Raw genomic sequence first — 27,896 nt, 5'->3', positions numbered from 1 at the left:
GTATGTCAGCGTCTTTATGCCTGGCGGCAGTGGGCGTGGCCTAAAAGGGGTGGGGCCTCTGTCCTCGCCGGTAATGGCGTCAGGAGGTGTGTTGGGGCAGGCTACGCGGCAGCGCTAGGATCCGCTGCGCGGGCCGATCAGGAGCGAGCAAGTGCCCTGAGGTGGTAGCACGAGCTGGTGAGTTTTAAAAACACAGTATTAATAGTGACAATCAATTTTTAAAAATTAGCACAAATAGCGCTCCCGGCTTCCACCTCAGGAGATAGGTCAATCTGGTTGTGGCGCTTGTATGTCAGCGTCTTTATACCTGGTGGCAGTGGGCGTGGCCTAAAAAGGGGCGTGGCCTCTGTCCTCGCCGGTAATGGCGTCAGGAGGTGTGTTGGGGCAGGCTTCGCGGCAGCGCTAGGATCCGCTGCGCGGGCCGATCAGGAGCGAGCAAGTGCCCTGAGGTGGTAGCATGAGCGGGTGAGTTTTAAAAACACAGTATTAATAGTGACAATCAATTTAAAAAAATTTGCACAAATAGCGCTCCCGGCTTCCGCCTCAGGAGATAGGTCAATCTGGTTGTGGCGCTTGTATGTCAGCGTCTTTATACCTGGCGGCAGTGGGCGTGGCCTAAAAAGGGGCGTGGCCTCTGTCCTCGCCGGTAATGGCGTCAGGAGGTGTGTTGGGGCAGGCTTCACGGCAGCGCTAGGATCCGCTGCGCGGGCCGATCAGGAGCGAACAAGTGCCCTGGGGTGGTAGCACGAGCGGGTGAGTTTTAAAAACACAGTCTTAATAGTGACAATCAATTAAAAAAAATTAGCACAAGTAGCGCTCCCGGCTTCCGCCTCAGGAGATAGGTCACTTCAACCACGCCGCAGGACTACACTGGACCGACCACAGCTGCATACACTTCACATTCAAGAGGACAACATCATACCAGCACATGCTTCGGATCCCCCGCAGATGCTGAAGCAAAATCACCACGGACCAACTCACCGCATCTCACAGCCAGAACCCATCCGCCAACACCAACGCACCCGACACCAGCAGCGCAGCACTCAAGCTCACACACTGGGTCACCATCTGCGCAGACGACCTCGCCCCACTAAAGAACGCCAACAACAAGACCTCCACCAGAAAACCCTCATGGTTCACAGACGCCCTCAAAGCCGCAAAGAAATCCTGCCGTAATCTCGAAAAGACCTGGCGAAAAGAACGGACTCTGGAAAACATGACTGCCCTCAAAACCGCCACCCGCGAATATCATCAGCAGATCCGGAACACCAAGAGGACATCGCTCCAGGAACGACTTGACGACAACACCCACAACAGCAAGGAACTCTTCAGCATCGTCAAAGAGTTCTCCAACCCCAACGCCAGTAACAACGACATTGCCCCGACGCAAGACCTCTGCAACTCCCTCGCAACCTTCTTCCACCGCAAGATCGCACACATACACGACAGCTTCGGACCCCAACCTCCACCTCCGGACACCAGCCCAGCGACCCCCACTACCACCATCAACTCCTGGACTCCCATCAGCAGCGAAGACACCATCCACGCCATGAACACCATCCACTCCGGCTCCCTCTCCGACCCCTGCCCTCATCACATCTTCAACAAGGCCGATACCATCATCGCCCCCCACCTACGGAGCATCATCAACAGCTCCTTCGCATCAGCTACCTTCCCTGAGAGCTGGAAGCACGCTGAGATTAACGCCCTCCTGGAAAAAAAAAAACGCAGACCCCAGGGACCTCAAGAACTTACGGCCCATCTCACTCCTTCCGTTCCCGGCGAAAGTCATCGAGAAGACCGTCAACAAACAACTGACCACCTTCCTCGAGGACAACAGCGTACTCGACCCCTCCCAGTCCGGATTCCGGGCAAACCACAGCACCGAGACGGCCCTCATCGCAGCCACAGAAGACATCAGAACCCTGATGGACAATGGGGAAACAGCCGCCCTCATCCTCCTGGACCTCTCAGCAGCCTTGGACACCGTATACCACCGCACTCTACTACACTGACTCAACAACACGGGCATCCAGGGGAAGGCCCTGGAATGGATCTCCTCATTCCTCACTGGCAGAACCCAGAGAGTCCGCCTCCCCCCCTTCCGCTCCCCAGCAACAGAAATCATCTGCGGCGTACCCCAAGGTTCCTCACTCAGCCCTACACTCTTCAACATGTACATGAGCCCCCTCGCCACCATCGCACGGAAACACAACATCAACATCATCTCCTACGCCTACGACACCCAGCTGATACTCTCCCTCACCAAGGACCCAGCCACCGGCAAATCAAACTTCCAGGAAGGAATGAAAGAAGTAGCAGACTGGATGGAGCACAGCCGTTTCAAACTCAACTCTGACAAGACGGAGGTCCTCATCCTCGGACCATCCCCCTTGGCTTGGGACGACTCCTGGTGGCCCCCGGCGCTGGGCACCGCACCGACACCCACAGACCACACACGCAAACTGGGCTTCATCCTAGACTCCTCGCTCACAATGACCAAACAAGTCAACGCCGTCTCATCCTCATGCTTCAACACCCTACTCATGCTTCGGAAGATCTTCCGATGGATCCTCACCGAAACCAGAAAAACAGTCACCCAGGCCCTCGTCACCAGCCGACTGGACTACTGTAACGCCCTCTACACAGGAACAACCGCCAAACTCCAGTACCGCCTCCAGCGCATACAAAACGCCTCCGCACGACTCATCCTCAACATTCCCCGCCGCAACCACATCTCTACACACCTGAGAAATCTTCACTGGCTCCCCGTCAGCAAAAGGATCACGTTCAGACTGCTCACCCACGCACACAAAGCACTCCACAACTTGGGACCTGAATACCTCAACAACCGACTCACGTTCTACACCCCCACCCGCCAGCTGCGGTCCACCAACCTCGCCCTCGCCATCGTCCCACGGATCCGCAGAGCCACCACTGGAGGAAGATCCTTCTCCTACCTTGCAGCAAAGACCTGGAACTCCCTCCCCACTCACCTCCGACTGACCCAGGACCGCCACAGCTTCAGGAAGCACCTCAAGACCTGGCTCTTCGAGCAGTAGCAGCACCCCCTCCCCCAGCGCCTTGAGACCCTCACAGGTGAGTAGCGCGCTCTACAAATTCTATGATTGATTGATTGATTGATTGATTTATGTTCCCCACCGGAATCCTACGGTGGCATTATGGGGAGCACTTGGGGTGCCGAGAGGGGTATACACTTGTCCACCCATGGACCCTACTCTTACTCAACCTGTCTCACGGCCACACTGTATGCATGCCTATTTCCATTGCCCCAGTGATACAGCCATGAGCCTTACCTCTGAGTCCCGAGACTATGTCATCCATACACCTCTATACACATGGTGCCCTACTTAGGTCTTAAACTGCTTGCATGGAATGTCAACGGCCTGGGAGATAAGATTAAGCATGGAATAGTACTGCAATATCTGAAGCGACAGGTGCAGGACATTATCCTACTCGAAGAGACACACTTGGTCGGTAACTCCTGTGGGGCACTAGGTAGGTGGGGGTATCGATTGGTCGCTCACTCAGGGTTTACCTCGGGTTCACGAGGGGCTGGGGTGCTCCTCCGCAAGGGCTGTCCAAATATGATACACAAGACTTGGACGGATGAACAGGGTGGATATGTAGCGCTCTCTGGCACTTGGGAAGGACAGGCCCTTAACATCATATCTAATTATGTCCCCCCTGGATGACAGCGTCCCGCCTTGCGGGACATCGAAGTACTCATGCTTGACATGCCATTGGGGATATTGGTATGGGGGAGACTTCAATTTAGCCCTTGACGGCTCCAGGGATCACCTCCCACCGCATAGGGAACCCCCAGGGGGATCCCATCTGGCTGAGTTCTCATCCGCTATGGGTTTGACGGATGTCTGGCAATGGCTCAGCTCAACCCGACCGGCAATCAATTTATGTTCCAATCTGGGGCCCACAATAGTCAGACACGCATTGACCGTGTGTTCATTCATGTTCAAGATATTCATGCTTTTTCTGACTTTTGGGCAGACCAGGCGCTGCACTACCCTCACTATCAATCCTTGGGCTCTTAAGGTACCACACATAAGGGAAACATTGATCAAGGACACTGACTACTACTTTGCAGAGAATGTGGGGATGGTCTCCTCAGCCTGTGTTCTGTGGGGGGCGTTTGGGGCTGTCATTAGGGCCGCGCCTTATCACTGATGGTGGGGCATAGGAGAGAACTCGCCAAGCGCATGGTGGAATTGAAGGAGGATATTCTGCTCAAGGAAAAAGCCATCGCATGTGCTCCCCCTCCGGATGCACATCATGCGCTACATATGGTGCGCGTTGACTATCACAAACTGCTTACGGAATCTGCCAAAACACACTCGCAACCCGCTGCAAGATATATGAGCATGGCAAACGGACGGGGAAACTCCTGGCCTGGCTTGAAAGGAGGGAGTACACTTGATAACTGGGACTGATGGGATACCCCTCACTGACCCCCAGCAGATTGCCAAAACATTCACCTCTCACTTCTCGTCATTGTATTCCTCTGCCAAGACATCCCAGTCCCCATTGGCTGCGGACCTCCTGTCGACTATTAAAGTCACCTGCCTGTCCACACAGGGCAGAAACTACCTAGAGAGCGACCTTACGGAGACCGAAATCCAAAAAGCCATCCAGGATGTGCGATCCAGTAAGTCTATGGGACCCAATGGACTCCCCATTGAGCTGTTTAAGCCAATGAGCCAATGGCCTCTAAGCTCTCTCCCCATTTGCTACACATGTATACCCAAAGTTTTGATCTAGGAATCCTACCGCCTGAAGTCAGGACGGCCTCAATTGTGTTTATACACAAAGGAGGAAACCCAGCAGAGGATTTTAAATCCTATCTCCCTATATCCCTTCTCTCCATAGAGGCGAAAATACTAGCAAATTTACTGGCCAATCGACTTATCCACTATATCTCAGAGCTGGTGCATCCGAACCAATCCGTGTTTATGCCAGGGAGGAACACTGCTTTGAACTTGCGACGATTGCATGGGGTGCTTGGCAGGGTAGATACGATCAGGGAAGATGCAGTCCTACTTTCACTGGATGCCTCAATGGCATTTGATACCATCAAGTGTGATTTTCTCTTCACACTATTGGTTGGGATGGGCTTTGGACACAAGTTTATCAGTGGATCAAGCTACTCTACACTCGGCCGACCGCGCAGGTCACAGTCAACAACCATGTTTTTAGACAATTCTCATTGCAACGGGGCACCAGACAGAGGTGTACCCTTTCACCCCTGCTTTTTGCCTTGGTCTTAGAGCTCCTGGCTGTCTGGGTCAGGGGATACCCGGAGATAAGGGAACTGAAATGGACAGAGGATCATGAAGATCTCATTTGCTATACGCGGATGACATCCTCCTCTATTTGGCCTCATCTTTGCGGTCCCTTCGCTGAGTTCTACACATATTCCACATATTTGGTGCCCATTCGGGGTATACGATTACCTGGCCCAAGTCCCAACTATATGTTCTATGGGGAACCGCCACAGAGCTCTAGGGGCTACAACATACCTGTGGCAATACGGGGCTTCCAGTATATCTGCATTTTCGTTACCCCAGAGCCTACTTTATTTTACGAATCCAAACTGCTAAAGCCCTTGATTCATCTGCCATCGGACGCTAAGCACTGGCGTTCTCTCCCCCTTACCCTCCTGGGCAGGCAGCACTATTTAAGATGTTAGCGCAACCGCTATTCCTGTACGCACTGCAAAACACCCCCAATGTGATCCCCGATGCCTATTTTACTTGCATTGAGAGCATTGTGCGAGGACTGCTGTGGGAGGGGCGGGTGCAGCGCATAGCGATCAAGAAACTGCCAATGGGAAGGTATGATGGGGGTATTGCATTGCCTGATATGCGGCTATATTACCAGGCGTCTCAACTGGTTGTGGTCAATAGGTGGGCGCATGGGGAATATGACGACCCTTACTTTCGCACAGACTGCTGGCTTTTGGGACGGGGAGGATACAACAGAGCGCTTTACACAAACCCCCGTAAACTCCACCTCACGGGACCCACAGCACGTATGGTGGAGGCCTGGCATGGAATCAATAAGAAATGGGGCTGGCATAATAAGCTAACAAAAGCCACGCCGCTCTGGGAACCGGATAGGGTGGGTCAGCTTTGCAAATGTCCTGGATTCGACAAGTGGGACATGATTTGCATTTCAGTGGTGGGGGACATGTGGGTGAGGGGTAAACTGGCCACATTTACTGACTTGCAGGCCAAGTATCACCAAGCGCAAACCAAGACTTTTAGATACTTACAAATCAGCCATGCAGTCGCAGCGGCCCTCCCCAGGGAGCTACCTCTGCCTGAATCCTCTCAGTTGGAGGATAGATTGATACTCAACCCAATGCCCATGAAAGCCATATCCTTAACCTACAAAAAGCTGTTAAATAATCGACCCGACCCTACGCAATGCCTGCGGCAGAGTTGGGAGGCGGACCTGGGGGGCATGGATGATGAAGACTTGTGTGACACACCGGCTTCCCCCAGAGAAGTTGCTATTCCAATGCGACTGCGCCTGGTCCAACAAAAGATCCTCCACCGTGTATACTTTGACTCAAAGCTCTTGGTCAAACTAGGAAGAAGACCTGACCCTCAGTGCCTTCGACATTGCAACCATCCGGCAGCTTTCTTCCATATCCTGTGGGACTGCCCGGTAGTAAGACAATACTGGGACAGGGTCACAAAGCAATTGGAACGGGCATGCGGAAAGACCCTAAAGGCCACCCCCCAATTGTGCCTACGTAATGTATGGTAAGCCACGGACCTCACGCAAGTTGAGCAAACATGGGCCTCAATGGGGTGGGCCATTGCTAAACGCAACATTGTGCAGAGGTGGGGATGGGGACGGCCTCGCGCTTGCGAGATTGGGCGATTGACATGGATGGGGCAATGATTGCTGAGAAGGATGTGTTCAAGCACAGAGGGTGCCCCAAGAGATGGGATCATAAGTGGGGAAGGTGGAATAAATATAGAGGCGATACATGTCTATCTCCAACAACAGAACTGCAGCGGGATAGACGTTTACTGCTGGATGTGCCTGGGGCCGCCATGGTGCCCTCGCCCTAACCCTCACCCTATTCCAAGAGTATATTTGGGGGGCTCGCTTTGTCTGTATGTTAGTCCAACTAAGTAATAGATGCCCATGAACATGGTGGACACTATCATTCTGGTTCAGCAATGGGAAGTGAAATGTGCTCATTGAAAGCTCTGATTTTAGCAAAAAGTGACTCTGTACAGTAGACCTGACTATTGCTTTGACATTACCTTGTACTTTTCTTTCTTGTTTCAATAATAAAAAAAAATAACGAACGTTAAATAGAGGCAGTTGCCATTAAAATTTTAAAAAGAAAGTCCCTCAGAAGAAAGCAATTCTGGTATTTTACTAACCTCTAATGGTTGTTTTCTCTCAAGACAATTAAATAGAGGCAGTTGAACAAACAGAAAGTAATTCTGGTATTGTACTGACCTCTATTGGTCGTTTTCTATCATCACAGTTAAATAGAGGCAGTTGAACAGAAAATAAAGTTCCTAAGCAGACAAGTCATAGGGGTGATCTCCTGAGCCCACAAAGTACATACATATATAAGTATATAATAAAGTATATACAAGAGGTCTTGAATGCTCGACGTAATAATGGAGTCAGGCTCAGGAATCTATATCACCTCAGTCTTTTACTGTAAAACAGAAAACGGCAAGCTGTAAAAATCAATTAAGACCTCCCTCCTCCCCAGTCAGAACTGGGTTGAGGTTTCAAAGGTTGTTTTGATTATTTAGTTGCACAAAGAGGCCTTTTGATGGAGAATGTGCTTCCCATAAACGGCAATACCCTTCCACGGTCTAGCCCTATATTGTAATATGTGCTCCAAATTTCACCACTAGATCACCCACTAGACTGCACCACCCTCTAGCTCAGTGGGTTTGGCTGATTTGATTCACTTGCACTTTAAGTGCCACTTCATTATTATACACCCATTTGACTGTAGAAATGTGAAGTTTGGTCACCATACTACTCTTGAAATTGTTCCAACACCACTGGTAGCAGAAGTTTACAGTTCTAAACACCAATGCCAGAACAGTCAGGTGATGTGATTACATGTCATACATGCAGTATCTTCCAGAATACTGTTACATGATTGCCTGCTTCTGTAGGGCCTGTAGTTTTGTATATATTCTTGATAACAGAAGCTATATCTCTTTGTTTAAAATAATACCATTGTGTGAAATTATTGGGAATCCCCCTTTATAAACCTTATCAATCTTGCTTTTATGAGTCTTTTTTAATATTCATGTAACTATTTTACAATAAATGTATAATGTATCACTGGGGATTCGGTGTAATGTGGCTCCAGTTGTTTTTTAAACAACTTTTGCCCCACCTGAATAATACATTTATCTGTGTAATGATGTTCCAGAGTAAACGGCGTCCCAGCTGCTTGGAAAAGCCTTTTTTTTGTTGAGGGGGAGGGGGGATTGTACCTGATGGTTGATTGTGAGTTGGACTGGCCGTATGTGTTTGGAGTTATTATTGTGTTGTGATCCATCTAATGTCCATATAAATGTTGTTTATCTATGACATTTCTGTTATATCCTGAGTATATGTTTCCCAGTTTAGCTATCTCCTTGCTGCTCAGCCAGTGTGAGTGTTGACAGTGGAATGTTGGTGTGACTGTGATGTGTGGAATGCTTGGGTGCCTGTGTGGATGAGTGATGACAGTTGGAAGATGGGCTGAGCAGCAGGCAGGCTGCTCCTGGTAGGGCTGGAGTGTAACAATCACCAGACTGATAGACTAATGTACAAGATTACCATCCTGCAACTTGAAGTTAGTAAAGAAATACTTAAATACAACTCGGCTACTCCTTTTAAGATAGAACATATTTTGGCGACGACCTGGATGAAGAATTATGGATGCTACATGATTTAAGAACCTGTCCATGGTATGGAAATGAAGAACCCAAAGAAACCAAGAGAAAGAAAGACTAAAGAGTCAACTGTGGAGCTACAGGCATGCCAGCCTCACCAGTGTCCTTGTCAGTGGACAGCCCCAGCATGGACATGCTCCATTGGTCTTATTATAATGACATTTATGCAAGTGGGTAAGCGGTGAGAGCCTCACTACTTCAATATCATCACTTTCGTACATTCTACATGGACTACAGTTAGGGCTCTACTGTGGTTGCAAGTCTTCAAATTAAGCCACAGTACTCTTTACAAGCTTTTAGGCAACTTAATGTGTGCAATAGATGTTAGATTCCTGCACACTGCGTCTACATGCATTGCATATTGACTTTTACAGTTTAGGATCAAAGGAATGTGTTATTTCAAAAGACGATGTCTTGCACAGTATGCACGGTGTTGTTTTCTATCTAACCTGTTCAGGGTGCCTGCGCCTGGAGCATTTCTTTTGCTATAAACATTACTGTTACATCTGGCATACAGACAAGTTACCGGCGGAATGTATGGAACATTTCGTGAGTCTATTTTTTTTAATTACTCTTGTTAATTTTTGTTCGACGCATTTGAAGCCCTCACACGAGTTGCGTCTGTTAAACTGCTTCGCAGCAGATTCAAAACGTCGAACTTTTAGACTCTGAAGGATGGTCTTAGCTCTAAAGTGTTCCAAATGAACCTTTCCATGTAGTACTGTTCAAATATGCTTCGTCTTTAACCTCAGTAATTTATCGGCTTCAGTTTATTTTTGTATGTTAGTGGTCACTGCATTGGTTTTCAGTAATGAGGGGCACCTAACTAGTTCTTCAGTGTCATTGTTTGAATAACTTACAGTTTTAAATTCTGTCATTTCCGTAATGAGGGGCACCTAACTAGTTCTTCAATGTCACTGTTTGAATAACTTATAGTTTTAAATTCTGTCATTTCCTCCATGCGTTTTTTGTGGGGTGGTTCCTGGCTCAATTTGTGTTATTTTGTTTATTTTAATGTTATACACAAATAACCGCCTTTGTTTGCTACTTCTATTTTTGTATGTACTAGCCTTTGTGTGTTGCTGCATGCTATGGACCTACTGGTAATTAAATGAAAAAAATACATTTCAGTTGACTGATGCAAAGATGTCATAGTTGCACCTGTTGGTCAGTGTAAATGTCATTTGTACACTGGCCAATCATTCCAAATGTTGGTGAAACATTCAGGGTAGCCTCAGGATTTTGTAGGTACACCTAAGACTCTTAGAAGTTCCACTTCTATGTCATTGTTTCTTAGAGTGTCAATATTTAAGGTACTCTGCGCTATTTCTTTTTCTGTTGGGATTTGGTTTGTGTAATGTTGAGCTAACAGAGCACTCAATACTTTCTTGGGTATCTGAGATTTTTGTTGGATAATGCAGGTTTTAGGGCCACATATAGGCCCATAGGAATGAATGGGAATTGCATGCGCAACTTGCGAGTTCCAAATAGGTACTCGCAAATTGCGCATGCAATTTCAAAGGTGCCAAAAGGCCCCCTGAAATTGCCATGTTACCACATGTTGCACAAACACATGCCCTAAGGGCATGTATATGTGCAAGATGGAACTTTGAAAATGCACTTTTGTATATTTTTCAAAGTTCTCTTAAATTACTATCAACTTTGAATTGATGGGATTTTGCGTTTCTTAATTGCAAAATCGCAAACTTTTTGGGGTTAATGAATTGCATTTAGGGAATCGCAATTTGTTTTTTTATGTTCAAATCGTTTTTATTAAGCAAAAACAAAATTTAGAGCAGCAGTAAAGCATCATTAATCATACAAATATATTGGAGTAGTGCCGAAATCAGTCATGGGTAAAAGCATATAAACAATACATGAATGAATAAATAAAGAATAAACAAGAAAGTATAGCATCATACCAAATAAGACAATAATCATTGTGTCGTTCTTAAGGAAAGAAAAGAAGAAGTGAAAACAATTTAGAGAACAATAAACAATCAGCATCACATTATCATCATTGCATACAATTCGGTAGAAGGCATCCATCTATAGCCAGGCATGAAATGCCATTCAGGCCCTCGTCATCCCTGCACATTACGACTCTGGTTATCATGCTCGCTCTGTGTAGGAGCTACCCCGTGGAATAACTGACAGTATCTTATGGAGGGTCGAAGATGAAGGAGGAGGAAGCCTGGTCCAAGGAGGACCACAACTTGTTGCTGCTGACCTGCCAGGGTGATGTGTGTAGGGCAGGGTTGTCAGTGCCCCTAATGCAGGACAGCCATTCCCTCCAAGCATTGAAAGAGACCTCTTTCGCTGATTTCCAACTGCATAGGATCACCTTGCATGCTAGTGTTAGTAAGAGATCTAGAAGCTGGCGGTCATGGTCTCCCTTCAGTCTCGGGTCTATGGCTCCCAGGATAACATAAGAGAATTCCCTTGTGGGTTGTATCCCAAGTATGTGTCCAATATAATCAAAGATCTTGGACCAATATGTGTGGAGTATGGGGCACTTAAATAGCATGTGTGGGAGATCACCAACATCCAAAGAGCAGTTCCAGCATGTTGGTGTATCTCGTAGGCCAGCCTTATGTAGCCTCTGTGGGGTCCAGAATGTCCTGTTAAGTATCATGTACTTAGTTTGCGACAGTATCGGTGAAACCTTGTGTGTGAGTGCCGATGCATGTATCCTGGCCCAGTCTATGTCTATACCAGTGTTGTTTGCTTCTGTTTCCCACTTGAGCTCATTACGCCTCATTGATTTGTTAGGTGAGGGTGCAAGTAGTTTGTATACTTTGGAGACAAAATGTCCGGAGGATTGGAAGTGCGGAAGCATAGACGTTAGCCATGGTATCGCTGGCTTGAAAGTACGTGTGGACAGAGCCGCTTTTAACTTTAGGAAGGCGTAGAAGTCAATCGGTGATAGTGAGTGTTTAGATTGTAGGGTCGAGAAGGGCAATGGCATGTTATTCTCAAAGAGATCTGAAATTACGTTAATACCGTTATCAGACCAGTGGTCCCATTTGGGGGGCGAGCCGTTTATCTTAATCAATGGGTTGCGCCATAAGGATGCAGAGGTTGATTTGTGGAATTGTAGACCAGTCTTGTGGAGCTGATCCAATCGCAAAAGTGCTCTCTTGGTATTGAGCATGATGTATTTAGAGTGTGTAAGGTGTGAGAGGTCCATAGTAAGTATTGCAGAGAGCGGGCCTTGCCTATGATGGATTTCTCAATATTAATCCATAGAGGCGTATATTTAGGGTCTTCAGTAAACCAGGAAGCACCTTGCTTGCAGAGAAAGGCGGCTTGGTAGTTTCTGAAGTTGGGTAAACCTATACCGCCTTTTAGTTTTGGAAGTTGTAATTTTTTCATGGCAATTCTCGGTTTCTTCCCTTTCCACAGGAAGTCCTTGAATGTCTTCTCTATTTTGTGCAGGAAATCCTCAGTGAAGGTCATGGGAAGCATACATGCCATATAGTTAACCAGGGGGCTAATCATCATCTTTAGCGTCTCTGCTCTACCCCACCATGAAAGGAATTTCGGCGACCAACCATCTAACAGTTTTTGTATTTTCTTATAGAGTATATCTTCATTGATTTTCAAGGTGGTGATCAAATCTCTCTCAAATTCCATACCTAAATACTTAAAACTCTTCTGTTGCCAGGTAAGTCCCGAGTCGCCCAATATACTTTTGTCACCCAGGTTGTTTAGTAATTTCACTTCTGTTTTATCCTTGTTTAGGGAGTATCCGGACACATTCGAGAATTCTTCAATTGTAGTGAGCAAGGCGGGTATAGCTTTATCAGCCTTCTCACTTAGGACCAGTACATCATCGGCGTAGGCCGTGAGTTTGATTGTGCAGTCTGTGAATGGAATCCCAGCAATGTCAGGGTTTTCCCGTATATAATACAGGAAGGGTTCGATTGCCAGGAGGAACAAGGACGGGGACAAGGGGCAGCCTTGCCTAGTACCTTGCTCCAGGTTGAAAGGGGAGGAAAAAGCGCCACCAGCTCTCACTCTAGCGGATGGACAGGCATAGAGGGACATGACTAATTTAGTAAAAAGGGGGCCCAGGTCGAATTTATGTAGTACCGCATTCAGGTATGACCAGTCCACTTTGTCGAACGCTTTCTCAGCGTCTAGTGTAATCGCCACAGTGGGTGTGGATAAGAGCCTCGCCTTTTCAATAACGTGAGCCAAAATTCTAGTATTATCGCTCGACAGTCTGTTTTTCAGGAATCCCGCTTGTGACGGGTGTATTAAGGACGGCAAGACCTTCTGGATGCGTTTAGCTAGAATCGATGCCAGGAGCTTGCAATCTAAGTTTATCAGCGAAATGGGCCTGTAGTTTTTAGGGACTTTAGAGTCCTTGCCCTCTTTAGGTATAACTGCAATTACTGCTTCGGCCATGGTGCCTTTAAACTCTCCCGTATTACTAATTTCTTGGAAGACCTCTAGCAGTGGAGTGGCAAGAACATGTACGAAAGTCTTATAAAATGATGCCGTATAACCATCTGGGCCAGGGGCTTTCCCCTTTTTGAGGGATTTGATCGCGGTAGTAACCTCAGATTCAGATAGGGGTGCGTTTAAGGATTCCTTTTCTATAGGTGTAAGTGTTGGAAGTGTACAGTTTGAGAGATACATTTCCATTTTCTCTCTGTCAACGTGTATGTTTTTGGCATAAAGTTTCTCATAGAAGCCTTTGAAGATGTTCGCGATGTTACTGGGATCAGAGCTAGGAGTGCCATTCTCATCTATCAGAGAAGTAATTGCATTTTTCTGGATTTTAAATTTGAGATATGCCGCAAGCCCTTTCCCTGCTTTGTTAGAATCACAAATTTTAAAACGTTTCTTCCTATCTAGCCAGACGCCTGCCTTCTCGCTTATAAGTTTGTTATAGGTGTATTTTCGGTTGAACAGTTGAGTTAGAGTTTCAGAGTTTCTATCATTCAGGTATCTGCGTTGAAGTTCTGAGATGTCTTTTTCTAATTGTAGCAAGGCCGCAGTGCGATTCTTGTTAATTGCAGAAGAAATTTTTATAATTAGTCCCCGTATGGTGGATTTTAGCGCCTCCCACCGTATGGTGTCTGAAGTGTCCCCCTTTTTGTTTGTCAATAAGAAATCTGTAATGGCGTGGTCAATGGTTTCTTTGTGTTTTGTGTCATTGAGAATTGTGTCATTAAATCTCCACATGGACTGACGAACAGTTGGCTTGACATTAGATAGTGTGAGGGAAATGCAGGAATGATCAGAGACTAATCTGGGAGCAATGTCCGAGTCCTCAACTCTGGCCACCGCGTTTTTAGATATGAGTATGTAGTCAATTCTCGAGAACGAGTCATGAGGTGGGGAATAAAAGGAGTAGTCTCTACCATCAGGATGTAATAAGCGCCATGTGTCAATCATATGAAACCTACCGCATAGTGTCATGAACGCCTTGTGGGCCTTACCTGGGCGAAAGACACATTTGGAGTCTCTATCTATTATCGGATCAAACGGAAGATTGAAGTCGCCTGCCAGGATATGAACTGCCGTGTCTGGAATGGAGTTGATGTGTTTCGTGAGGCCCAGCCAGAAGGACGGGTCATGTGCATTAGGGGCATAAATTGTCGTGATGAAGAATTCAGTGTCATCTTTGAGTAGTTTCGCCGAAACCCACCTGCCCTTCGTGTCTGTTGTAGAGGAGATCACCTCCACGTTTGCAGATTTAGCTATGAGCATCACTACCCCATTTTTCTTCGAGATTGCTTCAGAGCCTATTACCTCAGTGTAGTGTTTATTGCGTAGTGTGTGAAAATGCTTCGTGTCCAATTTTGTCTCCTGCAACAGGGCTATGTCTCCACGTTGCCTACGTAAATAATCAAGTATCTTCTGACGTTTAACTGGTTGGTTAAGGCCTTACACATTTAATGATAGTATTTTCAGGTTGGCAATAGTGGTTGTCCCTATTGGAGTATCTATAACAGAAGTCATCAATTATAGGAGGTCTGATGTTGTCTCATAACACATCTATAGGCATAGGACCTAGACCCTAAAAAGAGCATTAGGTATTTGTCAATATCGGCAGAAGCATAGCTTGCATTGACTGCAGGGCTAGAAATATATGCACAATATGCAGGAATCGGAACGATAGAATGCAAACTTCGGTATGCAGTGTGATGCGGTGGATGCAAAGTAGGATGCAAGATGTGATGCAAAGCAGAGAAAACAACAAAACAGAACAAAATACAAAAAGTGAAATCAATCCCACCCCTTCCCCCTACCAACCTCCCTCCACCCTCCTCCCTCTCCCACAGCCCACCCCTCCCTCCCCAATAGTAGAAAAGAAACATGGCGACTCGGGAATGACGACCTCGAGACCGCCTCCATACAGCCTATTCATAACTATTAGTCCTTGGGGCTGCAACCCCAGATAACTGAGATAATGAAACAGGTATAAAGGCATCGAGAACGGCAAGCCTTAACATTGAAATCAGTAGAAAGTCATCACCTTAATTGTGTATGCGGGAACGAAGCACACCAGAATAACAGTTAAAGCCTCACTTATTAAGGCTATATATAGCGTAAAACATTATTTAAGGTATAGGAGCGTTATTGTGGCATCCTAAACAAGAAGGTGCACAAGAGTGCACAAGAAACTCGTAGAGTAGAGCAGAACATAATATATCGTCGACTGGGCATATTTCAAACTACCAATGAACAAAACTATTCGTGGCAAGTAACCATGGACCACATTCGGTCAAGAACAATCTTACTCAGTTTCGGCCAGAATAGGTGCAATGTGCGGAGTTAGGAGCAGTAGATTAACAGCACCGTTAGACAAAAGGAACTCATCCTAGGCCGGATGATGAGGCTCCCTGTTGAGTTGAAGGGGAGACCTCCATGTTGCCATCTCCATGGCTGGAGAGGTGTTGTCGCAGTTTTCGCGGGTCAGAGAACACATGGGTCACGCCTTGTATTGTTACTTTAAACTTCGTCGGACCTATAAAGCCATACATGTAACCAAGTGTCTTCAGCTGTGGTCTTAATGCAAGGAACGCTTTCCTGATGTCCATAGTCTCCTTACTAAAGTCCTGTGAGATGAAGATCTTGTGGCCTTTCCATAGCACATGGTTATGTTTACGGACGAAGGTGAGTATCTGCTCTGTGTGTTGGTATCTTAGTGGTTTGCATACAATCGCTCTCGGTCCCTTCTGCTCTTTGGTGATCCGTCCGGGTACTCTATGGGCTCTATCGAACTCCAGTGGCTGAGCGAAGGTTAGATTTGTGGCTTGCGTGAACCACTGCTCAAGGAAGGGTATGCAAGAGCCATGGGACTCCTCTGATTTTTCTGGCATACCAAAAATTCTCAGGTTCCCCCTTCTGTTTCTATCTTCCAATTCCGCAACTTTCCTCACAAGATGATCCGAACACAGGGAGAGATTCTTGATGGCTCCACATGTCTTGTTTTCAAAGTCTTCCAATTTACTTATCCTGCTCTCAGACTCCGTCAGTCTCGTATTAATGACTTTGATGTCCTGGCGGATTGCAGCAACATCCTCTTTGGTGGATTTGGCTAAATCCCTGACCTCCTCCAGTCTGCTCAGTATTGTTTCCATAGCTTCTGCCATTACCTTATTTCCTTTGACTGGCGTCGGTGGGTCAGATTTCAGGCGCTTCGAGTTTTTACCATTGTCTTTGTCTCCCATTGTCAATTTGTTTATTGCAATTTGGCTTCGTTTAGTCGTCTGCAATCACTGTACGCCACTGAGCTCACCTATGACGCAGTTGTTGATCTATATCTGTCCTGGTAATGATCCGGTGCACACCAGTCTTACCAGCCTTACAGCACCAAGGGTGAGTCGTTTTATGACAGCGTAGAGCAGCACCTTATATCTTCTCCTGTTTGTTCTTGAGGCTTGTGAATAGTGAGTAACGACTCGCTAATGAGGAACGTGCACCTATCACCAGCACAACTGTATCAGATCTCCCCATGTGCACTCAATTACATTAGCCGCCATCTTGTACATGTGTGTGTGTTTACTCCTTGTAAATATCGAGTGCAAATGGCTGCTATAAAGGATCAGTTCGCACTAGTCATAGCATTACAGAGCTTATCTACACAGAGGCGTTACGGGTCACAGAGTCATAATGCCCTAGTGTTGATGACTTAGTAGAGCCTCTTAGTTGCCCCAGTAATGCCTCAAAAATACCCCAGTCGTCTCAATTCTAGTCCATTCAATGCAGTTCTGCCACTGCCAGTTCAAATGTTCAACACAGCCCAGCCTCAATGAGTGTTTGCAACTGCGCAATTGGATACAGCGTTATGCACAGCAGTGTGCATGGGTACAGTGACCATGGCGTTAGAGCTCAGAATGGGTCAGGCGCAGTTTCAAACGTGCGGGGGAGCCGCCATTTTCGAGTGTTATTCTTCGCGCCTAATTGCATTCGCGCAAATGTACATTTACCGGTGCCTCATCTGCGAGGTCTGTCTACTCACAGCCCAGATGACACAGATCGCCAGTCCTCATTCGTGGTTCCGATCGTGTGGGCATTCCTGTCAGTGCATAGCGGCTCGGCCGGAGCTCCGGGAGATTGCGTGGACGTTTCCCGGAAGCGGGCTCCGCAGTGCAGCACAGGTTCCTCCGGACAGGCAGAACGGTAATTTATGCCCGTTTACTTTGACTAAATTGCCTCAAACTTTCTCCATCGCTGGTGTCAATGCTCCGACAGGCAGGCACTCGCTCTCGGTCAAAATCGGGGTCGGGTTGCAGCCTTTTCAGCTCATTGAATTACGGCCGCATGGAGGGGAAAAGAGTTACACCGCCATTTCTCCGGCGTCCAAGCCACGCCCCCTCATTGAATTACGGCCGCATGGAGGGGAAAAGAGTTACACCGCCATTTCTCCGGCGTCCAAGCCACGCCCCAGGGAATCGCAATTTGTGATTCCCTGAATGCAATTGCAATTTAAGTAATCACAAATTTAGCGATTAGTTAAATAGTGTTTTTTTACATTTGATATGATGCATCCCAAATGCAAAAATACTGGTCGCAACTGCTTTGCGACCGATATTTTGAATGATGCATGTGGCCCTTAATCTCTTCTGTTGTCTTTCCAATATAAGCCTTATTACATGGGCATTTAATGATATAAACCATGGCCCAATTCACAAAGGTAAACTGAGACTAAAGTCCAACTTTACGACTTTCGCTATACACAAAGGGCATTTATGAGTAGTAAAGTTAGACTAGCGTTTTGTGTTGCAGTTTTTAAATTACAGGATTTTAAATTTTACATTGATTATGCACCATTTATGGGCCCTCTATGGTCAGTTGGCACACTAGCTACACAATCAATCAATCAGGGATTAATAAAGCGCGCTACTCACCCATGAGGGTCTCAAGGCGCTGGGGTGGGGGGGGGAGCACCACCGGATCAGTTGAAGAGCCAGGTCTTGAGGTCCTTCATGAATATGTGCAGGTTTGGGGAGAGTCTGATGTTCACAGGGAGCTCGTTCCAGGTCTTGGCCACGATGTAGGAGAAGGCTCTCCCACCTGCTTTGCTTCTGCAGATGCGGGGGACCTCTGCCAGGGCAAGGTTGGGGGAGCGGAGGTTCCTTTTTGGTATGTGAAAGGATAATCTCTTGTTAAGGTATTTGGGTCCGGAGTTGTTGAAGGATTTGTAGGCATGGGTGAGGAGTTTGAAGGTGATCCTCTTCTCGACGGGTATCCAGTGGAGGTCTCGTAGGTGCTGGGTCATGTCCCGAGGATGAGTCTGGCTGCGGCGTTAGATGGTTTGGAGTTTGGAGTTTGTGTAAAATGATTCTGTTGGTTCCGACATATAGGGCATTGCCGTAATCCAGTCTTCTGGTTATGAGTGCGTGGGTGATGGTCTTTCTGCAGTCAGGGGGTATCCATTTGAAGGTCTTACGGAGGATGTGCAGGCAGTTGAAGCTGGTGGAGGCAACAGCGTTGATCTGTCGTTTAATGGAGAGGGAGTAGTCGAGAATGATACCGAGGTTTCATGAGTGGTCTGTAGGTGTGGGTGGATTACTAAGGGTGGAGGGCCACCAGGTGTTGTCCCCTGCGGAGGTGCAGGGTCAGAGGATGAGGATCTTGGTCTTATCTGAGTTGAGCTTCAAGCAGCTGTCTTTCATCCAGGCTGCCACGTTCTTCATTCCTTCCTGGAAGCTGAGTCTGGTGTTTTCTGGATTTTTTGTGAGTGAGAGGATGAGCTGGGTGTCGTCGGCCTAGAATGCAATGCTGAGTCCATTCTGTCTGACAATGGCGGTGAGGGGGGCTATGCAGATGTTGAAGAGTGTAGGGCTGAGTGATGATCCTTGTTACTACATTTGCGATGTCTGGTAATAGGGGATAGGATAAGCATTGTACATGACATAATGTAGTTATTCCTTCTTTTTTCTGTATTGGAGTGAACTACCATGTCCCTGATATTTTTGTTACTTTTGAGTGCAAAAAGATGGTTTGCTATTGTGGGACATTGATTCTTTATCAAATGGCAGTTTTTTTGAATGATTTTCTTGAATACGATTTTATGGAAGTTGTACATTGTTACACATCCCAATCCGTCATTTATTGATTTATTTTTCTCCTTTGTTAGAATCTTGACCTTGGTCTGTACAGACGTTTTTAGGGGGGGTTTCTAACCTGCAGTTTTCTGAGGGGTTTATTTGCATTCATAAAATAATCTTTCTTATAGCATTTTCTTCAAATCCTGAGAAATTAGTTGTATGGTAAATTATATTTAAGATTGCATTGATGGAAGCTTGAGTAGTGGAGGAATGACTTCCTCTCAGTTGTTTTGTTAAATACCATGGTTCCTGATGCTTTATGGATTGGTTCCTTGAAATGTATTTCATGTTTTTTTTTGCAGAGTTTTATATAGCGCGAACTAGACCCGAACCGAATCAGGTATCAGAGCGCTTTACACATCACCGAGGTCGAGCGCCCTAGCCGTTAGGCCAACTCCTCTCCCTAATGTTTGCTCGAGATGATTGAGTATTTGATGTCAGGAGTATGTGAACTATTCCAGTCATGAAAACTCTTTAGTCCCTCTGTTGTGCCCTTCTAAATTAGCAAGACTTCATCTATATATCTTTTCTAAAGCAAAATATTTTCTGTGTATGAGTTGTCAGTATAAACTAATTTCTCCTCATATTGTGCCATAAACAGCACCGCAGCTCCGCTGCAGAGGGCATCCCATTGCTGTTCCCTTTACTTGGATGTACTGTTCTTGACTCACTGTAAAAAAAGGATATTTTAGATTTATTTTTATCAGATGTAATATGAATTCTGTACGGACAGGGTGAGGCACATCCTACTTTCCAGGAACCACTCCAATGACCTGAGTGCAGTGTTTGGTGGTATGTTCGTATTTAAGCTTTCCACATCAACAGTTATGAGGGTATCCCATTCTTCATTATATTCCACCTATTCAATCTTAACAATGATATTTGTTGTGTCCTTGATATAGAATGTTACGTCTTTTATAAATGATTTCAGCAAGATGTCAATATACTTAGCAATGGGTTCCAAGGTCGAATTTTCACCTGATATGATTGATCTTCAAGGGGGGGTTTGTTAGGGTTTTTGTTATTTCTGGTACTGTATGTAGTACTGGTGTCCTCGGGTTGCTATTTACCAGATATTTAGCTTAATTCATTGAGAGCCATCCTCCTTTAGAGGCATTATCAATAATGTTTTTAATCTCTGCTTCTAGTTCCTTTGTCGGATCATGACCCATTTCCTGGTAATGGTCTGTATTGCCCAGTTGTTTGATTATCTCTGCTTTATGCGCCCTTCGATCCTGTGCCACAACGTCTCCTTTGTCTGCTGGTTTTATTATAATCTTTATCAGCCGTTTTCAGTTGTGTAGGGCCTCTGACTTTATTAGATTGCATTTAGTGTACTTTGTGGACTCTTTGAGAACAGTTCATTCAAAGACAACAATCTCTGCTTGCATCTTATTACGTGGTGGTCAGAATTTCAAAGGTTTCCTTAGGTCCATGTAGCTTATTTCCTGAGGTGTGACCGCAATTTCAAAAAATTCACGAAGTCTGGTCTTTTGAAAGAATTGTATTTACTCCATTCTAACCTGTGTGAAGTCAGAGAATTGGACTGGGACGAATGATAATCCCTTTTCATGTACGTTCTTTTCCTGTTCCTCCAAGAATCTACTGGATATATTATACATGAGAGTTAATTCTCATTCCCCATCGGTAAATTCTTCTGCACCTCTTGATTTCACCATTTCCTTGGGTCTGCCATCTTTTTTCCTCACCCTCTCCTTCTGCCTCATCCTAAAAATCCCTTCTTGAGGGGTTGGATGTAACTTGGAGTATGTAAGTCTAAATATGATGAGCTCTCAGGGAAGTTGATGAAATGTCTTTACCTTTGGCCTTAGTATTGATGTAATGCCTGACTGTTTCTATTTTTTGTAGAAGTCTTTTTGGAGGTACTGATAAACTTTCTCCAAGCTGGAACTTGCAATGTTTTTTTCAAGTGTTTTCAAATTGTAGCCCTCAGTGCTAACCTTCGCCAGTAGGGCTTTAGAGTCATTGATTGCGGTACTAGTTCAACTCTGTTCTTCCAGTTCCTATATGGCTTCCAGTTCCTTTTTGGCAAGACGTTCAGCCATTTTTATCGAAAAGAACATCCAATCACTGGAGTGTTTTGTGACAATTCCACTGTAGTTTTCTATCTATTCCAGGTAATCTGGGAAAATTACCGTGATACATCGAACTTTTAGACTCTGAAGGAGGGTATCAGCTCTCAAGTATTCCAAATGAACCTCTTCATGTAGTACTGTTCAAATGTGCTTCGTCTTTAACCTCAGTAATTTATCGGCTACAGTTTGTTTTTGTATGTTAGTGGTCACTGCATTCGTTATCAGTACTGAGGGGCACCTAACTAGTTCTTCAATGTCATTGTTTGAATAACCTATAGTTTTTAATTCGGTCATTTCCTCTATGCGTTACACTTTTTTGGGGTGTGGTTCCTGGCTCAAGTCTGTGTTACTTTGTTTATTTTCTTTTTATACACAAATAACCGCCTTTGTTTGCTACTTCTCTTTTTATATGTACAAGCCTTTGTGTGTTGCTGCATGCTATGGACCTACTGGTAATAAAATGAAAAAAATACATTTCAGTTGACTGATGCAAAGATGTCATATTTGCACCTGTTGGTCAGTGTAAATGTCATTTGTACACTGGTCAATCATTCCAAATGGTGGTGAAACATTCAGAGTAGCCTCAGGATTTTGTAGGTAAACCTAAGACTGACCCTGAGATAAAAGAGGCAGTGCAAGCATTTTTACTTCACTAGTCGAAAATACATATTTTGCTTTACTACCATGGCAATAGTTCAACATTTGCTAATTTTAGGTGCTATCTCATACCACCCTTATTGACGAAACAATTGGTGCCTGCCTAGTAGGGGAAACAACCTTTACAACGCGATGATCACATCCTGTTACCTTTACAACGTGGTCGTTACAACGACCGCTTTGTTACAAAGCAGTACCATTAAAAAGCAAGTTGTTACAAACTAAACTAAGGAATAGTAAAATATACTATTCCAAAACCTTCCCTACTAATGCACACACTGGAGTTGGAATAGTAAATTATACTTTTCCTATATACAGTGCGCTATCTAGAGCAAGTCGTTGTAGAGACTTGCTTTGTAATGGTACTGCATTGTAACAACGAGGTCGTTGTAAAGACCGCGGTATAAAGGCATGCGATGTGATGGATCGTGTTGTAATGAGACATATTCGCCTAGTAGTGCTTTTCTCAAGAACTGACCTTATAGCTGACATAGCCTGGCCTGGAGCCAGTAGGTGTTGACTGAACTTTGATTGGAATATTGGCAGAGTTGGACTGATCTAGAAAACATGCCTAGGTACCAAAATAAGAATGGTCCCAATAGTGAATTAGATAGCTAAACACTGTGCAAATTGGAGCAGTTTTGACATCTAACATCTTTAGGATTTTGTACGCTCAGGGCAAGATATACTTTCGAGCACAATGTGCAAAACAGCTTTGCATTTTAGTTCCCATTTTCTATTCTTTCAAGCCCCATGATGACCACCGATATTGACTACTACGTAAAAGTTTGAGATGAAGACATAGAAAGATGTGACATAGAGAGAACGTTCGCTGTATGTCCTCGGCAATTGCCTGCTTTGCTCATGCCTTAAAACATCCCCGAGTTTGGACTTGTAAAGACATGCTGTGTAAGTGTTTTGCAAGAAATAGAATACTGCATGGATTTAAGTTTACTGGAGGGAATGTTTGGATTAATATCGGGGACTTCAACAGTAAAAAGTGGTCCAGGAGACTATAAAACATACCACAAACAGCCCACACACTGACATCTCAGACTAATCCATCGGCACTCACTGATTGCCCAATAGACCAGTCCAACTTTTGATATTGGTGGAAGTCATACAGCTCACAATAGAACGTACATTTTACCTGTAAATAGACTTGTGATTTTTAGATTTACCTTTCACATGAATGATTGTTCCATTATCAATGCTGCTGGAGTATGGAGGTGGTGACATGACCTCAGTGAAACAAAAATAAATATCGGTGTGGTCCACCTTGAGATCCGAAAGTTGAAAGGTCACATTGGTTTCACTCGGAATACTCAAGCACTTGAGGCCCAATGGTGGTGGCTGGTTAAATGGTGCATAGGACCGGTTCGAAAAATATCCAGAGCACACAATCTCCCAGGTCCTCTTGCGTAGTGACACCCGGATGTCTGTCACCTTCCGGCTTTCCCTATTGATCCATTTGTACTGACATGTGAGTGTTGCGTTCTTCTCAACAACCAGGAGAGAAGGTTGCTTAGCTGAGCTACATGGTTCTGGAAAAGAGAAAAGACGTTATTATTTAATTGTAGGGCATGAAATATCATTAATACATCATCACTAGATACACTGCTCAAAAGATGAAGTTCACCAATAATTCTTAATTCTGGTATTAAACAGATGTGAAAGACGAGGATGACCGTTGACTCTTGGTGTATACTGCACTGCAATCTGACCATTACGGTATTTACAAATGCCCCAAGAAATAGCACAATTCACCAGGCCTAATTCAGAAAGTTTTGCTCCACAAGAAGGTGCCGCAAGTCAGATGTTTTTGCAGGGCCTAGGTCAATAACTTCTGTCGTGACTCGCATAAGAATAAGCCCTATTTCTAAGTTTCACAAAAAACGTCCTCCAGGGAAAGACAAGACCCGGCAGCCACATCATCTGCCACCATCAAGTGCCATAAACTCCCTCATTACAAAACAGGTAAACTTACTGTATAAACTATAAAAAAAAAATTGTGTAGATTGAGTATGAGGTCTTGACAAACCATCGGCCTGGAGAAAAAGAAGCCCTCTAGCCCTCACTTCTAATGACCTTGAGAAGGTATGTCTTACTCCTGCAAAGTCGGGAGTAAGTCAGGAGTATGTGACACCTCTTACACAAAAATATTCTTCGCGAATCAAACCTATGAAGTATTTTCTAGTTGTGTCTTAGTCCTGTTTCAGGTGTGGATTACTCCTAAATGTTCTGGTGTAATGTACACCTAATTAGGTAAAAAAGTAATTCAAAAACACATTTTCAGTTATTATGTATATTATTTAAAAGTGTCAAATACTGAACAATCAAAAATTCTAAGATGTCCGGTAAAATTATATAGACAAATAAAATTTCACCTTCTTCTGATATTTGAAGTAGTAAGAGCTTGGATAAGGTCTTTCCCCTAACAAGTGTATGAGTCATCTTTGAGATAGTGATATTAAACCCTTGGATCACTTATTAAGGTTTTCATCATTATATTAATGGTCTAAGAATTAAAATATTCACCCTTTTTGTGATGGACATTGTTTTTGTTGTTTGGATGTATTAAATTCACATTTTAGGTGAAAGCATCTCCTACATTTCTTCTTGAATATCTGTTGGGTATTGGTGAGATCTGTACATTCTTTGGTGGGCAGAATCAATCAATCAATCACAGCATTTATATAGCGCGCTACTCACCCGGAGGGTCTCAAGGCGCTTGGGGAGGGGGGGGTCTGCTACTGCTCGAACAGCCAGGTCTTGAGCTGCTTCCTGAAGGCGAGGTGGTCTTGGGTCAGGCAGAGGTGGGTCGGGAGGGAGTTCCACGTCTTGGCGGCCAGGTAGGAGAAGGACCTTCCTCCTGTGGTGGCTCTTCGGATGCGGGGGACGGTGGCGAGGGCGTGGTTGGTCGATCGAAGCTGGCGTGTGGGAGTGTAGAAGTTGAGGCGGTTGTTGAGGTATCTTGGGCCTTGGTTGTGTAGGGCTTTGTGTGCATGGGTGAGGAGTCGGAACGTGATTCTCTTGTTTACCGGGAGCCAGTGCAGGTCTCTCAGGTGTCCGGAGATGTGGCTGTGTCGGGGGATGTCCAGGATGAGTCTTGCTGAGGCGTTCTGGATCCGCTGGAGTCTCTTCTGGAGTTTGGCGGTGGTTCCGGCGTAGAGGGAGTTGCCGTAGTCCAATCGGCTGGTGACGAGGGCCTGGGTGACCGTCTTCCTGGTCTCGGTGGGGATCCACCGGAAGATCTTACGTAGCATGCGCAGGATGTTGAAGCACGACGAGGAGACGGCGTTGACTTGTCTGGTCATGGAGAGGGAGGAGTCCAGGATGAAGCCCAGGTTGCGTGCGTGGTCTGTCGGTTTGGGTGCGCTGCCCAGGGCAGGGGGCCACCAGGAGTCGTCCCAGGCGGAGGGCGAGGATCCCAGGATGAGGACTTCCGTCTTGTCTGAGTTCAGTTTCAGGCGGCTGTTCCTCATCCACTCGGCTACGTCTTGCATCCCTTCGTGTAGGTTGGCTCTGGCGGTGGCGGGGTCGTTGATGAGGGAGAGGATCAGCTGGGTGTCGTCGGCGTAGGAGATGATGTTGAGGTTGTGTTGGCGTGCGATGGCCGCAAGGGGGCTCATGTAGACATTGAAGAGGGTGGGGCTGAGTGAGGAGCCTTGAGGGACTCCGCAGATGACTTTGGTGGCTTCTGATCTGAACGGGGGGAGGCGGACTCTCTGTGTCCTTCCGGCGTGGAAGGAGATGATCCATTCTAGTGCCTTCTCTTGGATTCCGACGTTGCTGAGTCGCTGCACTAGGGTGCGGTGGCAGACAGTGTCGAATGCCGCGGAGAGGTCCAGGAGGATGAGGGCCGCTGTTTCTCCGTTGTCGAGCAGGGCTCGGATGTCGTAGGTGGCTGCAATGAGGGCGGTCTCGGTGCTGTGGTTGGCCCGGAAGCCAGACTGCGAGAGGTCGAGGGATCCGTTCGTCTCGAGGAAGGCGGCTAGCTGCTTGTTGACGGTCTTCTCGATGACTTTGGCCGGAAACGGGAGGAGCGAGATGGGTCGGTAGTTTTTGAGTTCGGCGGGGTCCGCGGAAGGTTTCTTCAGTAGAGCGCTGAGTTCGGCGTGCTTCCAACTCTCCGGGAAGGTGGCGGTGTCGAAGGAGGTGTTGATGATGTCCCGCAGGTGGGGCGCGATGACAGCGTCGGCCTTGTTGAAGACGTGGTGAGGGCAGGGGTCGATTGGAGATCCGGAGTGGATGGAGTTCATCGTGCGTAGGGTTTCTTCGGTGGTGATCTGGGTCCAGGCTCGGAGGGTGGTTGTGGACGGCGCAGGTCCGGTCGTGGGGTGCGTCGGCTGTGTGCTGAAGCTGTTGTGTATGTCTGCGATCTTGTTGTGGAAGTAGGAGGCGAGGGAGTTGCAGAGGTCTTGCGATGGGGTGATGTTGTTGTTTTCGGCGCTGGGGTTGGAGAGCTCCTTGACGATGTTGAGGAGTTCCTCGCTGTTGTGGGCGTTGTTGTCCAGTCGTTCCTTGAATGTGGTTTTCTTGGTGGCGTGGATCAGTTGGTGGTGTTTTCGAGTGGCGAGCTTGAGGGTGATCATGTTGTCTGGTGTTGGGTTTCTGCACCAGGCTCTCTCGAGGGCTCGGCAGTTCTTCTTGAAGCTCTTGAGTTCGTCGGTGAACCATGGTTCTTTCTTGCTGCCGGGTCTGCTGGGCGGGGTCCTCAGTGGGGCGAGGTCGTCTGCGCAGTTGCTGATCCACTTCGTGAGGTTGTTGGCGGCCTGGCTGGGGTTCGCTGAGCTGGCGGGGGGGTCCCGGCTCAGGGATGCGGCGAGCTGGTCGGCAGTAATCTTGTTCCAGCTTCTGCGTGCGACCTGTAGCTGGTGGTGGTGGATCGTGTTCTTTCTGAAGCTGAAGTGGACGCAGCTGTGGTCCGTCCAGTGTAGTCCGGTGGTGTGGCTGAAGGCGATGTCCTTGCTGGAGGAGAAAACGGGGTCGAGTGTGTGTCCGGCGCGGTGGGTGGGGGTGGTCACCAGCTGCTTGAGGCCGAGGTTGGCGAGGTTGTCCAGCAGGGTGGTGGTGTTGCGGTCGTTGTTGTTCTCCAGGTGGAAGTTGAGGTCCCCGAGGAGGATGTAATCAGCGGAGGGGAGGGCGTGCGGGCTGATGAAGTCGGCGATGTCTTCGCTGAATTGTGTGCGTGGTCCCGGGGGTCTGTAGATGAGGGTGCCTCTGAGGGTGGTCTTGGGGTCGGTATGGATCTGGAAGTGCAGGTGTTCGGCGGTTGTGAGGGTGTCGACGGTGTTGGTCGTGATGCGGATGGTATTCCTGTGGATGATGGCGATGCCTCCTCCGGTCTGGTTGCCGCGGTCCCTCCGGGAGTTCTTGTATCCATCTGGGATGGCGATGGCGATGTCGGGTGCTGAGGAGGCGTTCATCCAGGTTTCCGTGAGGAAGGCGACGTCTGGTGATGTAGTGTCGAGCAGGTTCCAGAGCTCCACGGCGTGTCTGTGGACGGAGCGGGTGTTGAGCTGCGCTGAATTTCTGTCCATGGGTGGGGAATGTATTTGCTTGAACGGAAAAAGGCAGTAGCTGTGAGCCTT

At 46.7% G+C, this 27,896-nt stretch overlaps 1 protein-coding gene across 1 annotated transcript in view; it reads right to left on the bottom strand.

Moving 5' to 3' along the window:
• CD28 (CD28 molecule) overlaps window positions 1–27,896 on the bottom strand; it is a 170,144-nt gene that overhangs the window by 59,700 nt on the left and 82,548 nt on the right. The window contains exon 2 of the mRNA XM_078683628.1: window positions 23,484–23,846. Within this exon, the coding sequence (XP_078539754.1) occupies window positions 23,484–23,846 (363 nt within the window). The remainder of the gene's footprint in view (window positions 1–23,483; window positions 23,847–27,896) is intronic.

The sequence above is a fragment of the Lissotriton helveticus genome, chromosome 3_1 (assembly GCF_964261635.1).
Source record: "Lissotriton helveticus chromosome 3_1, aLisHel1.1, whole genome shotgun sequence".
Classification (NCBI taxonomy): Eukaryota; Metazoa; Chordata; class Amphibia; order Caudata; family Salamandridae; genus Lissotriton; species Lissotriton helveticus.
This window is presented reverse-complemented; position numbering and strand designations above follow the sequence as displayed.